The sequence below is a fragment of the Schistocerca gregaria genome, chromosome 3, assembly GCF_023897955.1.
Source record: "Schistocerca gregaria isolate iqSchGreg1 chromosome 3, iqSchGreg1.2, whole genome shotgun sequence".
NCBI classification, from domain to species: domain Eukaryota; kingdom Metazoa; phylum Arthropoda; class Insecta; order Orthoptera; family Acrididae; genus Schistocerca; species Schistocerca gregaria.
The window spans coordinates 842,067,089-842,083,835 of record NC_064922.1 but is presented as its reverse complement, the minus strand read 5'-3'; the positions used below and the strand labels follow the sequence as shown (position 1 = coordinate 842,083,835).

Here is a 16,747-nt window from a genome sequence, read left to right as displayed (position 1 = left end):
GTGTTACCAACTCGTCCAATACCTATGCAGCAGACTTCTATGCAGATGGGTTAAAGAAGCTGGAGCAGCATTACAGAAAATGTATGGACGTGAACGGCAATTGTGTGGAAAAGCAAAGCAGATATGAAGTAAAATATTACTGTCAAGGAAAACCTTTTCTCCTGAGCTTATTTTTTCATGACCAAAAAGAGCTTAGTTTTGGAATACGCTTCACAGGAAGCACAATATAATGATACAACATTGTACTATGGCACAGATCATACTGATACCTGTGCTTCATCCACACATATACCACTCCTCAGTCACCAGTGATGCTTATCCTTATAGACATCCCCACAAGTCCCACTCTACCACTGCTTCATGATCTGCCTCGATAGCTGAGTTGTCAGTGCAGCAGAATGCCAGGCCCAGGTTTGATTCCCGGCTGGGTTGGAGATTTTCTCCGCTCAGGGACTGGATGTTGTGTTGTCTTCATCATCATCATATCATCCCAATTGACATGCAAGTTATTGAAGTGGCATAAACTCAAAAGACTTGCACCAGGTGACAGGTCTACCCAATGGGAGGCCCTAGCCACACGACATTTCATTTCACTGCTTCATAAAGTGGTAAAGCAAAAGATGTATGAGGGGCTACAGCCAGTTGTTGTGGGCTAACTGGCCCAGAGAGTGCCTGCACAGCAGCCGATAGAGCAAATTCATTTGCTATTGCCATTGTTCTATGTGTAATAATTCCACAAGACCCATTTTGATTTGTAAATGAGTATGAAATACATTAATTCCATATCATCACCAAATTCTTGGGATACAGTATTGGTTCGCACGTGACAAAGATAATGGCAAAACAAATTACTGTTGATTTCCAGATAAAGACAATGGAAAACCAAAGATTGAAAAACAAAAACAGTTATGTAGTTAGTTACTAAGGGATAGTCCAGATGCACATTAGGTATTTTATTGACAACTTAAATATTAAGCAGTCAAGGCCAACTTTGGTTTGCTTCATCCTTAAGCCACTTCACTAGGTCATAGGGCACTTGTGGATGGTGGGCAGAACTGGCAGTGGTGTTGTCTGCAGAGCTGCAAAGGAAGCACAATCTGATATGTTGTATACAGGGTCTTTCACAATTTCTAAAATAAGTTTGAAGATGGGTGACTTTCAAATCTCATGGTTCATGTTGCACACTCAGTGGAGACAATGAACTCTGTCCTGTGTGCTGTACAGGACACATGGCATGGACAGTCATAGCCAGTGTTTCAAGTACTCACTAGTCAACTTCTTTTCTGCATGACAGAGGACAGCCTCTTCAAAGTCGAGTGTGTGAAACATCTATGGAGAACCATAATCAACCTCCTAGTTGTGAATGTACCAGTTTCTCACAGCCATTGGTGTAGTCAGACAAAAGTGGTATGTTGTGCCACAATTAAGATAGGAACTGATAATGGTGCCCTCTTCCCAATTTGGGTGTACCATGAAGTGGAAGATATGCAGGCAACTCAACCTTCAGGCACACTTTACATCCAAATGGTAAATTTCCAGACACAGAGTCTACTTCAGAACTTTTGTCTACAAAGACCCCTCTACAACCCTTACAAGTCTATAATAGGAATTTCAAACACCTTCTATATACTCTATATTATAGTGTGCATTATGTAAATGTCATTTTACAATCATATATCTAAAAACAAAGATGATGTAACTTACCAAACGAAAGCATTGGTATGTTGATAGAGACACTAACAAACACAAACACACACACGAAATTCAAGCTTTTGCAACCCGCAGTTGCTTCATCAGGAAAGAGGGAAGGAGAGGGAAAGACGAAAAGATGTGGGTTTTAAGGAAGAGGGTGAGGAGTCATTCCAATCCCGGGAGTGGAAAGACTTACCTTAGGGGGGAAAAGGGACAGGTATACATTTGCGTGCGCGCGCGCACACACACACACACACACACACACACACACACACACACACACACCTATATACAACACAAGTAGACATATTCTGTCACTTTTTCCCCCTAAGCTAAGTCTTTTCACTCCCGGGATTGGAATGACTCCTTACTCTCTCTCTTAAAACCCACATTCTTTCGTCTTTCCCTCTCTTTCCCTCTTTCCGTGATGAAGCAACCGTGGGTTGAGGAAGCTCGAATTTTGTGTGTGTATTTGTGTTTGTTAGTGTGTTTATCAACATACCAACGCTTTCATTTGGTAAGTTACATCATCTTTGTTTTTAGATATATTTTTCCCATGTGGAATGTTTCCCTCTATTATATTCATTTTACAATCAAAATGACAAGTTCCATATTTGATGGGACAACATGTATCAATTTTAATACATTTAATGGCTGAAATAAATAATTTATTCACAACCATGCCCCTTTATTTGAAGCTTGGGCTACAGAATTTTCTGTGCTAGTGGCAGTTTGTGTTAATGTCACCACTATAGGGGGGTTTAGAGTCATAACAATTTATCCATGAAATGCTTGTTTTGTGATAAAGGGAAAAGAACTTTTGCCCAAGTGGAAACACTCTGTTAGCACCTAAGTTCAAGTTACCATTAATTGAGATACCTGATGGTACATGGTGTGTTTACATTCATTCCCAGATTTAACATTAAGACACAGATGAAGCAAATATCTCAAAATGCCGCAATTTTTAGATCTGTCATTATGACTCTAAACCCCTGTATATTGACTATGTAAAATGTTTTCACTAGGTTATTAAACAGGAAAAGGCATGGACTGTGAAAATTATCTCACTCCTTCCGGATTTATTATTGTTTTAACCCTGTTGCAAGTTGCAGTTGCTCTTTCCACTGCCAAATCAGCTTAATTTAAGTGCAAGAGCAAGGTGTATGCCATCCATCTGGCAGATATGTTAATTATTTCCATATAGCTTCACATTCTAAGTATCTCTGAAGTACAGGTGAAATCAGTTGTTGCTTTCATGTAAAAACTGTGACAAATCAAATAAAAATGTAATTGTCTGTGTACCAGATCAATAGTAATTAATCCATTGTGCAAACTCGATTGCCATTCTGTGGTACAGGTATTCAAAAAAATTGTATAAATTATTTTATGATTGTATCTTATGCTCTTCTTTTAATTGTTAGTCATTACTGTCAATAACTGAGAATCATTATTTGAGCTGCTTGTCACGTGTTCACATATAAACAAGTTAGGGTATAAAAGCTTTCATTTCTCATTATTGCAACGATTAAGAGAAGTTCATGCTAGTCACCCTCCTTTCTTACATTCCAGTGTTTTGTGAACTGTACTCTCCCTTAAAAAATAACTTACATATATACCTTTGTTGTTGCAGTTTGCATACTTTGTGAATACAGATTCTGAAGCTAATGATCTGGCACTCATTATGGCTCGACTTCATACCAAACACTTTGACATTATTTCATTTCGCAATGCATATCATGGAATGAGTACATACACCATGGGCCTTACTGCACTGTCCACATGGAGGATAAATGTTCCTATTGCTCAAGGAATTCATCATGTGAGTAATACTGTATTTAAAAGAAGCATGATAATTTTACAAACTTTATGTTCAATTAAAATCAGCTCCCACAAACTTCAAACAGAAATATTTTCAATAACTGATGTCTTATAAGTCCTGAAAGGTAACTGAGTATTTGTGATGATAATTTACCAGAGGGGTAGATAACAGAATATCAATTCTGATATTGTATTTAGGTTAACTTGAGTTTACATGTGCCTTGAGTACATTGTCAGTGAAACCTAAGTGTGTAACACAGTGTTTCTATGATAACACATTATTTTCTTTAATGATATTGTTAATATTTTTAAGCAAATTGATAAAAACCTTTGACATTAAGACATTTCACATTAAATAAAAAAATATTGTCTGTCATTTGTAAAATTTGGCATGGATTTCTTAAGCACAAATCCAGAAGACAGTACAATTACTGAACTCTGAGAAAGATGAGTCATATTCCTTGAGCCAACTGGACATGAAAGTGTTTTTATTGTTAGACTATAATTTTGTTACAGGAAACATAAAAACTAGCTACAAGTTGCAAAGTCGCATATTGATATAAGGGACCTTGACATACTTACTTTTTTATGACTTCAAAGCTCAAAAGAATGTCAAACTTAATGATATCAGAAAGTTTTTAGAGCAAAAAGAAATGTGCTCACTTAATTCTCCTTACACTGAGGCGAATGAGCAGTATCAAACAAGAATTCTGTCTAGCATAAAAAAAATAGGTGCACATGAGCTAACAACTTTCAGTTGTGTCCAGCTCACATTCACTTGTGTTTGCTCATGTTCCACTCATTGCCAATCTTTTAGTGAACCATCAAAGCAAGTTCACATCCTCTGCATTTTAGTGCTAGCAGTACAATGTACAGAAAACTTTTGTCTGCTATCCTGTCTACTTTTGTTGTTGTTGACACACTTTGTGTGAGTGTTGTAGTAGTGCAAAGGGAATGTAATGTGAAGAGAATGTAATGTTGCCTATAGAATAATGTAGATGTAATATGTCTTCTAGGACCCAAAAAATCCAAAGCACAAATGCAGAAGGAAAAGAAACATTATTAGTAGAAAATTAGCATAGCATTCAAATATCCTACTGAGAACAAGAGCAGAATAGTAGTTCATTAGATGCTTGCATCAGATGGGAATGGAGTGGATGAGCATAAATTTTGTAATCCTTTCTACCAAAAAGAAAAACACAATAAATTTCCTTGAAAATAAAACTGTGTGAATGTGTATCTATTAGGCTGATTAAAATTGGAAAATGCAAAACACTTGATCATTCTCATTGCTTAAATTCATGATATTTATAATTACATGGCCAATTTATCACTGTTAGACATTCATAATGATAAATAAAAATGGTTCACCCAGGATCATGCCATTGCTCTCTAACAAACTGCATAGCAGATTTCATAGTATAGGATACTAGGCAGGTCCTATGTATATTTCACATACCATTACTCATGTTTTATTGGCATTATCTCCCAAGTGTACTTTAATCAAATTCTTGAAGTGCTGTGCAATGCAGACATCAGAAACTATCTGATATATAGCAAGTTTTGAAATGCAAAATAATCACAGACATAAATGTCTCTGGTCCCTAATAACCAGAGTATAAATGCTTGCCTTTCTTCAGGTTATTTTGGTCATCAATAATTAGTGTTCTGATTTTAAATTTCTGTCACAGTTGTAATGAGAAGCCAGCAAAACCATCAACTGACATTTATGAAAAGTTTTGTACTAAATCCACAGCCTCCACACACTTAATATTTACATACAAATTATTGTTGAGTATGAAACATAAAATGAATCTTTCTTTAATTTAAGAGCCACATTATTTTTTGCTGATATTAATAATTTGAAATCTACTGTATTAGGTATAAATGTACTACCTATTAGTGACATTTGAAAAATTGTACTAGAACAGGATTTAAACCTGAATTTCTTGCTTATTGCGAGCAGTTGCCTTAACCATATTGACTATCTGTGCAAGTTCTCCAGACCAACTCAGACCTCATAGTCACATTATCTACATCCTTATGCCATAAGAGTAGTCCGCTATATTTATCACTAAGGCATAAGGAGGTAGACAGTGTGACATGGAGATTTGGGTTGGTCAGGGAGCATGTACAGATAGCCAGAGTGGTTAAGGCGATTGCTAGTGATAAATGAGACATCAAGGTTCGCAAATTTTCACATGTCACTAATAGATAGCACATCTATATCTAATACAGCTGATTTCAAAGAATTCACAATTAGCATCTTAGTGTCCATTGGTACTATGATTACATACATACAGATTTAAAAATTTGAAATTTTTATTTATGATGTTATAAAACCTTTATATAAGAAGCATAACTGGCTAAAGTTACCTGATGATCATGCATGCTGAAATATTTGTGAAATGAAGTTAATTCATGTGCTGAATGTTTTTAATGTTGTTGTTATTGTCGCTGTTATTTTATTTGAAATAACTTAAACTGTCATGTTGCTAATAACTTTTCTGAAGCTCTGGACATTAACCACCATGTTCTGTTATCACATTTCATTGATACAGTGTTCAACTGAATTAAAATAAATAAATTAAACAACAACACAGGAATAGTACGCACAAAGGAGTGAAATTACGCTGTAAGAGATTCTAAAATATGATGCTGCGTAACTAGGAAGGCCAAAAACGTGTATTATGCACTGCAAATTCATACGTCAAAAAATAAAACAAAAATCATAAAATCTGAAATAAATAGAGACTAAAAATTAGAACAATCATGGATAGCTCAGTTCATAGAAAATGGAATGGATCATAGTAACCTGAAAAGGGCAGCCTCTGAAAACAATATATTTTTTTTCCTCTGTTGCCGAAAGTGTACGAACAAAAACATTCGCCCTCCCTCAGAAGCCATAAAGCTACTTAATCTTACCCAACATGCAGCAACAATTACACTACACTTAAAGTTCACAGTACATAATGAAATCATAAAAATCATCAGATCTCTAAGAAGCACAAGCTTTTCTGGTATGACAGTGTATCAAACAGGGCACTAAAGGCATGTGGTCACTTAATCAGGATCATATTGTGCTATTTACATAACCATTCGATGAAGAGTGAGCTATTTCTCTATAAATTACAATATGCTTAAGTGAAGCCAATACACAAAGGCAGTGAGAGACATGTAGTATCTAGCTGTTAGCCTCTCTCTCTTCTCCCATTTCTTGTAAAGATATTTGAGAGGTAGTGTACAACAGGCTATATGAACACAAAATAGGATTACTGACACTCTCTCAGTTTGGCTTTCGTGAAGGGGTCTCCCCAGGGGCAGCAACATTAAGTCTCACAAAATAAATTCTAGGCGAACTGAACTGTAGAAGATATCCTTTGGGGATATTTTGTGATCTCACTAAAGCTTTCCATTGTGTAAAACGTAACACAATAGTATGTAACAAAAACTACCACACTATGGAATCAAAGACTGACTGCTAGCTTGGCAAAAATCTTACTTAACAGGAAACAGAGTTTCCCGAACAGTGTAGGTGAATCAATAAAATCAAAGTGGGGTACTGTTAAGTGCAGTGTTCCCCGAGACTCTGTCCTTGGACCACTGATCTTCTTAGTATATATTGATGACCTAATATAGGCAAATATAGTAATGTTTTCTGGATGCAAGTATCATGATCAAGAGTGTGAAATCTTCAGTGTGGATTACAAGCGAAACAAAAACATACCAAGTATGCAAAACGCTTTTGACAAATAGTGTATCATTAAACCTTTCTAAAACAAATCTAATGCAGTTTCATACAGTAAATAACAAGCTAAAAGGGACATATGAAAAATCGTGCCAGATTGGGACTTGAATGTGGATTTCCCACTTACCGCAAGTGGTTGCCAGAACCCATTTGGCTAATCATGTGTGCCTGTGTGCTCCCTGGTCCGACCCAAACCTTCATATGTCACATTGTTTATATCCTTATGCCATTGTGATAAATATATCAGATTACTCGTATGGCACACAGCTGTAACAATGTGACTATGAAGTTTGTGTTGGTTTGGGGAGTGTGCACAGATAGCCAAAGTGGTTAAGGCAAATGCTCGCAACAGGCAGGAATCTGGGTTCGAATCTGCATCTGGCATAAATTTTTACTTGTCACTAATAGGTTTTACACCTACACCTAATGCAACAGATTTTAGAGAATTCATAGTCTGCAAATAAGTTTAACTTTGAAACAACAAAGTTGGAAACAACATTGATCTGTCAGCAATCTACTGATTTATGACTGGGAAGCTGCAGGTGTTTTATGTTAAATTATTAGTACCAGCAAAAATAATGCGGGCTCTTAAATTAAAGAAACGTTCAGTTTGTGTTTCAAACTTAATAAAAATACTTGAAGCATTTTTTGTTAAATAATAATTGAAAAATAAGCTACTGAAGATGAAAAGTTATAAACCATTAAATCATTATGTGGATGATGGAATTTATATGGGGGTGTGTGAAGGAGAGTTTAGGTTAATAATTCTTTTAATAGATCATATTCAGATTTATGTGCAATCAAATAATTGGGTGAACTGTGTGGTGCCGATATGATAATTTGATTTGATTTGCTTTATTATTGGTCCTGTAGCTCATACAATTTGTACAGCATAGCACATCATGTTATAGGAGAAGTGAATTTGAAAAATTATGTTAAGAGGTATATGACGAGAGATGACAGTAGTGGCACATGACTCACATAGCAGAATACATATAGGATATATAGACAAAATATAAAAGAGGTGGTGTGTGATGAGAGATGACGGCAGTGTGTATTGCACATAGCAGAATACATATAAGAGATACAGGCAGAATATGAATAACAAACAATAATTAAATTATCTTACTAAGTAGAAATATCTACAAGTGAATACATAGCTTATTACAAGTAATTAAAATATTGTGGTACATAGTTCACATAGCAGAATACGTATATGAGATACAGACAGAATATAGATAAGATACAATACTTAAATTATCTTACTAAGTAGAAACATCTACAACTGAATAAACAGCTTATTGCAAGTAATTAAAATCTTGTTTCAAGAAATTTATGTACGGAATAGAAACAGTGATTTAGTAGCAATTCCTTTGATTTAATTCTCATTATTTTTGGGTTTTTGCTTGTTTTCATGTCTGTTGGGAGGTGGTTGTATATTTTAATGCCCATACATTTAACCCCATTCACATGTAATTTTGTGTTGTGGACCATAATTTGTAACTGTGTTTTGTTTCTGGTGTCGTGTGTGGCAGTCTGCATTTCTGTCGAGTGCGTCAAAGTGCTGTACTGTAAAACAAGCTAGTTCCGATGTATAGAGTCATGGCAGTGGCAGGATTTTTAGCTCTTGAAATAGTAGTTTACAGTGTTCAGTTCTTTTTTTACATTTAATTATTCTTACTACTTGTTTTTGTAACTTGAAAATTGTGAGAGAATCAGAGCTCTTTCCCCAGAAGATTAGGCCATAGCTCAAGACAGACTCAAACAGGGCATGGTACACCAGCTTCAAGGTATCTGTACTGGCTGTGTCTTTTAAAGATCGTAATAGATAACAGGTTTTACTAAGCTTTTATGACTATGCCTCAATATGTGGTTTCCAATTTAATGTGTTACTGATGGTAAATCCAAGAAATTTGGTGTCCTGCCTGTTCGTAATGTCATCTTTGCCGATAACTATAACTGCATTGAAGGGGGGTTAGATTTTGTCTAGTATGGAAGTTCATACTTACAGTTTTTTTAGTATTTATGAGTAGTCCATTTGCTTTAAACCACGATTTTAAATGACATGTAGTTTCATTAACTGCATCTTGCAATGAGTCACCTCTACTGGTTATCAAGATATTTGTGTCGTCCACATACAGAAAGGAGCTGGCATTTGGTATGTGTTCTGGGAGATCATTTATGAACAATATGAAAAGAACAGGGCCAAGGACAGATCCCTGAGGGACGCTATTTGTTGTATGTAGTATATCTGACCTGCAGTGCCTGATTGTCTCTGGATTTACATTGTGGAGTAGGCTATATTCTCCCATGTGGCTGTAAACATTTCTGCAGTATCTGCAAATAACTTCAAAGGGGTACCATATTGACTCCTTTAACAAGGTAATAGCATAGGTTCTACCCCACCTTTGTCAAATTGGAGTACTACCCTATTAGTAGTGATCTCAATATCAGCAGTGGATTAAACTGTTAACCTTCCTTCCTTCTATAGCAATAAATTTCATGAAGTAGATCTCACATGAAATCATTGATTAGCTGTCCGGAATTCTGGATAAGTAGGAAAAACAAACCCATAGTGTTTGGATACATCATTAGTTGTTTCCTGCTTGACACAGTCATCATCGTTTCCTTGGGGCCTTGGTCCCGCTGCAATGCAGTGTCAGTCATGTTACTATAGATTTGGCAGCATGGCCGGATGCCATTCCTGCCGCCACCCCGAACCCCCCGGGACGGAATTTGTGTACTCCAGCTGTCTGTGTCTCGTGTAAACCATGTAACAGCGCGAACATTTTCAAATGTCTGCAAGTTGTGTAACTGAGTTGAAATGTGGGGACCAACCCGGTATTCAATCCGGGCCCAGCACGCCTGCCTGAGTCCAGGAAACAGTGCATTAGTGCTCTCAGCAACCCTGATGGGTCTGACACAATTACATCATTTAACTATGCGGGCATAGTGTTGTAAAGCGATACAAAATGGGATGAGTATATGAGGATTGTGGTAGGAAAGGCAAGTGGTCTACTTTGGTTCATTGGGAGAATTCTAGGAGATTCTGGGTCATGTGTACAGGAGATTGCACATAGTATGCTAGTGCGACCTATTTTTGAGTATTGCCTGAGTGTGTGGGATCCATACCAGAACAGCAGGAAAATGGAGCAATTCAGAGATGCGCTGCCAAATTTGTTACTGTTGGTTTGAACAATATGCAGGTGTTACAGAAATACTTTGGGAGCTCAAATGGGAATCCCTGGAGGAGAGGTGACATTCTTTTGAGAAATACCATTGAGAAAATTTAGAGAACTGGCATTTGAAAGTGACTGCAGAACGATTCTGTTGTCTCCAACGCATATTATGTGTAAGGATCATGAAGATAATAGATGAGAAATTGGGGCTCATAATGAGGCATATGGACAGTCATTTTTGACTCATTCTAATTGTGAGTGGAACAGGGAAGGAAATGATTAGTAGTGGTACGGGACATCCTCCTCATATGCTGTAAGGTGGATTGCGGGTATCGATGTAAATACAAATGTAGATGTAGATTCTTGGAAAGCTATGTGTGGTTCTTCCAGACATTAATACTGTTAATGTTTTTATGTTGCACACTGTCTATGTGCTATCAGTTATTTCTTGATTAGGAACAGTTTTTCTAAGTTTCTTACTGGTTGATTATTCAGTGATGCAGGTAAAATTTAAATGGTTTTTTATTGCAGGCAATGAATCCTGATGTGTATCAGGGGATATGGGGTGGTGCTCAGTGTCGGGATTCTCCAGCACAAACAACACGGACTTGTGATTGCCAGCCAAACAAGTGCCAAGCTAGTGATTTGTATTATGACCAGCTTGAAGCTATTTTCAAATACTCTTTGCCAAGAGGACAAGTGGCTGGATTATTTGCTGAAGCTGTACAGGTAAGAAACTTAATTGAAACAATACTTTGGCAATTATCATACAGAAACTCAAAGAGACTTATCATTACAGTGAGTCTTTCTGAAAACTTTCATGGTATATGTGTTGTGACATTGACAGTTGATACACTGGGTATGAACAGTGAAATATGATTTGTTGTGTGGTGCCTTTACAACTTAAGTTCTTTGTCTCTGTGGCATGTATTGTAAAATATAAGTGCAGTAAATGTATTATGTGTAAATTACTCTCAAATGATTCAGTGTAGAGTCATAGCTTACCAACTAAACGAAAATCATTTATATGCATTTTCATGATGTCAGTTTTGAACTAGAAGTAAAATGAGAGAAGAATAAGCTTGGATTAATTGAAATATGCTTAATATTCAGATGTATAGGATGCTAAGTTTTAGAATTATTTGCTTCTAGATCACATGGACAGTCTTTAGCTGTTACATGTTTCAGCGCACTAATGTTCAGATGCTCTAATAGCAAAATGAAAAGAAATATGACAGAAGTGGTACAGTGTTAGTAACAGGTCACATTTCTTTGCCATGACCTATTAGAACATAACCTAATACAACATTGAATGTTGATTGCAAATTCTTTACATAGCTTCTGTACAAAACGTGAAGCGGCAGCTGATAACAGCAGCATACTAAGTCAAAAAGGAAGAATGTGTGATTTAGGTGAGGTATGATGAATTAGCATGCAGTGAAAATTCTTGGCAAATTAAAACTGTTTGCTGGACTGGGACTCAAACACGGAACCCTTCCTTTTGTGGTCAATGCTCTTGCTAACCGCACAGTGTTAGATTCACTCTGGAATTTGCATGCTGTCTTGTATATGACTCAGCTCATGATTATGCACATCCAAATGAGCAGCAAGCACACTATACAACAAGGTTAATACTGCACCTTGTTCCTCACCAAAAGTGTTTGCTGATCTTCATGCCTCATACAGAACTTTTCTGTTGTTCACTTCTTAAATAGGTGCTCAAGTAAAATTTAGAATAAACAAGATGAAATGGGTGTTATGTAAGTCACAGTCAATGTAATTTTCTTTTCACACCCATGCACATCTTGCAGTTTACATTTTTTGCTAATCCTCACCAAATTGGCTAAGTACCTACATAAATGCATTGAAATCTAATGCATTTGTACGACCAACAACTAATTATTGAAGATTAAGTGAAGATGAAGCCGACAGCATTGTTGCAGTGGTAACATTGGTTCCCATCAGATCACTAAAGTTAAGTACTGTCAGGCTTGGCTAGCTCTTGGATGGGTTGGTCAGTATCTTTGGGCATTCTGAGGCATGTCTGGATGCAGCAAGTAAAAAGATGACTATGGATTAATGCCGACTGACTGTGAATGTTAAGGGGCTCAATGCTTAGTGGTGCCTGTAACTTCTCAGTGACTTATGTTGACAATTGTTAAATGGTGCTGACTGTGATACTGTCAAATTTGTCTGTTCAAAAACTTGTGATGGAAAGCTTTTGCAGAGTGCTAAAATTCAGTCTCCAAATTGAGTCCAGTTTTGGCAATCAAGTTAATTTGTTTAACCATTGACTTTACATTCTTTACGTGGCATCTAGGATCTAATTTATGGCCCAGATTTTTAGACATGGACATTTCATTTGCATTTTGCAATATAGCCCACCAAGGTTATTGTAGAAACAAAATCAAATATTTGAGATATTTCATTAACTAACATACTTTCCTAGTAATATCATTTTAAAACACTGGAAAATCAGAGCTGGATCTTCAAACAGTTTACATTCTATAATCTTATCAACCTTTCTTTGTTAGAACTATGATATTTTTGAATAATAAGATTTCCCGAAATACAACATTTTTAAAGAATTGTAGTGTTCTTTACATAGAAGGAAAAAAAGCATTAAAATGAGATGTAATTTCTGAAACAAACATTGCCCATTTCTGAAATGAACACTGATTAATGGGTCAACTGAAAGAAATAGTTGGTCGTGTTAAGAGAGCAAGTGGAGATATTCTACTTTGCTATGTTTCAAACTATTTGACTCTTCCACTTACAAGCTCCGTCACAGTAATCCAATACCAGAAATACAGCATGTCCTCCAGTGTGTACTCAAATCCCTATGTACATTCTAGAACCTCTCCCCTTTACTCATCACATCTCAACAATCTCATTATCACCTGGATCAAGGGAAATCATTGTTGATGTACATCAGCATCCCTCATATTCATACCCATGGCCTTGCTGATGTTGAACACTGTCTTTAACATAGTCCTATCAACTCCAAATTCACCATCTCATTCCTTGCATACCTGGTCAATTATATACTTCTTATAACTATTACTCCGAGGGGGAGATACAAATAAATTCAATGCAAGATGTTGGTCACTTGTATGACACTTCAGATGCTAAAATTTTTACGGGACATCAAGACACTTTACACTCATTTCTCGCAGGCTTAACACCTGTCATATCCACTTCACCTGGTCCTCCTTCGCTGAGTATGCCATCTTGTTGATTTGTCTTATGCTTCATAAAAGCTGCTATAAAACTCAAGACTATCAATAGTACTGTAAACAGTACTCCACTTTGATAGCTGCCATCCTATATAATCTGGCCACCTGTGAATGATGGATCTGCAGTGATGAGCAGTCCGTTGACCAGTATGCTGAAGATCTTCACAGACAGTCAGTACCCTCCAAATCTAGTCCACAAACAGATCTCCTCTTCCTTATCAACCCATATCGCTAATCCTCCAATCATGCACATGAACCAATTCCAAAGGAACACTACTGACCACCCAGTATCACCTCTGACCAGGATAACTTGCCCACAACTTTCCAGTGCTTTTTCAAACTACCGTTTTGCCCAGAAATGAGAAATATGCTTCCCATATCCTTCCAACCCCTCCCAGAGTGTTATTCCACTGATCACACAAGCTAAAAAATATTCTGATATGTCCTTATGCCACACCTACTTCAAACACCGTGCTGTATGTGTCATACGTCTGTGAGGACCCAAGTGCAAGACCTGACCCCTGCACTCATCCAGTACATTCTATTCCAGTCTGGTCAGAGGTATATGCTATCATATCAGAGGCAGGACCACCTGTGAAAGCAGTCATTCTGTGTACCACACCTGCTATAACTTTTGTATAGCCTTTTATACGGATATGACAACCAACCATGTGAATGAATGGCCATCACTAGTCTGTGGCCAAGAGCAAGTTGTTCACCTAGTGGGAAGTACATGCTACTGAGTACAACATGATTGACTTAAATAGTTGTTTTACAGCCTATGCCATCTGGATCCCACCTTTTCTGAATTATGTAGATGACATATGTCATCCTGCAGTTTTGGCATTAATCTCCAATAGTTCCTGTTTTACCACTTGCCACTTACTACTGTCCCAATGCCTCCCACTGCATTTTATAGTCTAAACTTGCACTTTCCTCTCTGTAATCTACCTCTCTCTCATCTCCCCCTCTCCCTCTCTCTCACTCTGTCTGTCTGTCTGTCCCCTTTACAACGTGCTCATCCACTCTTATCATTTGCCACACCATCGACAACCCCTACCTCTGATAGCATGAGCTCACTGACGCCACATTCCTTACTGTTCCCTTGCTGCCACTCCCTCCCAGTCCTCAGCCACAATTCCCTTCATTACTTGGGCTGCCCTACCTGCCTCCTGTCACCTACTCCACCACCCATTCCACCTCAACTCACTCCACCACCCACAACCCTCACCCCATTCCAGATGCAGTCCTGGGATAGTGTAGTGCCCAAGACAATACTCACAACTGTTTGAAAAACTGTAATACCAAGAAGAAATGGCCTGAATCACTCCAAAATAGGGGATGTTTAGAACTCTGGAATCATAATGCATAACACTTCATTAAGTTTTCAGATGGCATGCAGATAGGCCCGGCAACACCCCCTTTTGTGTGTCCAGACATTTCAGTATTACACCATGCTCAGTTCATGCAAAGCTGTCAGGTGAACTGTGCAAGCAATTTCTGGCTTGCCTTATCAATCTGGAAGGGTGCAGTATCAGTGTACGAGTTAAGTTGGAATGGGGCAAAATGATTATCACTAGGAAATGGGTTTATCATACCATGACATTGTAGCTCATACAGGGCACGTCGCTCTGAGTGTGTGTCAGTGACTAGTGGGTACTGGACCATGTAATGCAACCAAGGTGCAGGATTTTCAATTCAATAAACTTTGCCAACAGCCATACACTTTAAGAAATTTTATTTTATTCTGAAAGCAACCACTTTCAGCAATTCATTTTGCCATCTTCAGGCCCCACACGCTTTTTTCAAAACAACGAATTTATCGTATAGTGCCATAAAACTGGACATCGTGAATTCCAATCACTGTGCAGCTGATCCATACTGCTGCAAAATGAATTGCCAAAACTGATTGCTTTCAGAATAAAATAGAATGTCTTAAAGTGTTGGTAAAGTTTATTGAATTGAAAAGCACGTACCAGCCGATGACCATTGGCCATAATGGACCAACAGAGATAGTGCACAATGGCTGCCACCTTTTCCGTGTGCCCATAACTGACAAAATAGCTTCATCCATAGCATTGACTCAATGCTGGAGCATTGCAATGGGTGTATAAAAGTACACGTTGATGGTTCAACACCTGCTGCAGAGGGCTGGACTGGTGGCATTAAGCCATTGTATCATCTTCCATTGTCAGGAAACAACTAACACCTCAGACTGCTGCGGGCACACAAACACAGTCATTGGTGTGTTGAGAAACAAAATTTAGTGTTTTCAGATGAGTCCTCCTTTGACATTCCCTACAGTGATGGCAGCATATGTAGTAAATGCTGCCATGGTGACAGCTATCTGGCGGACTGCATTGTTGAGTGGCGTAGCTGACAAATTCCAAGTGTGAGGATTTGGGGTACCGTTAGCTGTAACATATGATCTTGTCTTCTAAGTACTGAGTACACTGTAACAGCAACCTCTATATCATAGATGTTTTAGAGCCTCAAGCAATGTCCCTCCTGTAAGCAGATCCATATGAGATATTTCAAGAGGCCAAAGCCTGGCCACAAGGCCACTGGTGGTAAGGAATGTGCAAACCTCCTTTGAAGAATGATATGTATGACTGATTCCCTGGCCTGCACATGCATTTGAGAAGTCATCCATCAAATCCACCCGTGATCCTCTTCCAACTAGTGTCGATGCTTTACGGATGCTCCTACAAGCCACATGGCAGTTGCCCCTGCAGCTTATCCAGGCACTATGATTGAGTGAAACATCTAGAGGCTTTGAGTAGAACATATGGCAGCTTCACACCAAACTGAATTCTGGCAGTCATAGTGCATGTATGGTAGTGTACTTCTAATCATTAGTATATTGGTATGTCGCTAGCAGTCGTGAATAAATTTCATTGTAATCACATGTCTCCTTCTTGGTGTTGTAATTTTTATGAACAATAGTGTGTGTGTGTGTGTGTGTGTGTGTGTCTGTGTGTGTGTGTGTGTGTGCGCGCGTGCATGAGAGAGAGAGAACACAGTTATTCATAAATTATTTACCCTTGCCCTGAGTCCGAGAAAGACTGTTGTGT

General features: G+C 37.9%; 1 protein-coding gene across 2 annotated transcripts in view; it reads left to right on the top strand.

The window, feature by feature from the left end:
• The window catches only part of LOC126354731 (alanine--glyoxylate aminotransferase 2, mitochondrial-like), a 120,526-nt gene that overhangs the window by 54,486 nt on the left and 49,293 nt on the right, over nt 1–16,747 (top strand). For both annotated transcript variants that reach the window (XM_050004593.1, XM_050004594.1), the window contains 2 exons: nt 3,323–3,511; nt 10,969–11,166. In XM_050004593.1, coding sequence (XP_049860550.1) covers nt 3,323–3,511; nt 10,969–11,166 — 387 coding nt within the window. The remainder of the gene's footprint in view (nt 1–3,322; nt 3,512–10,968; nt 11,167–16,747) is intronic.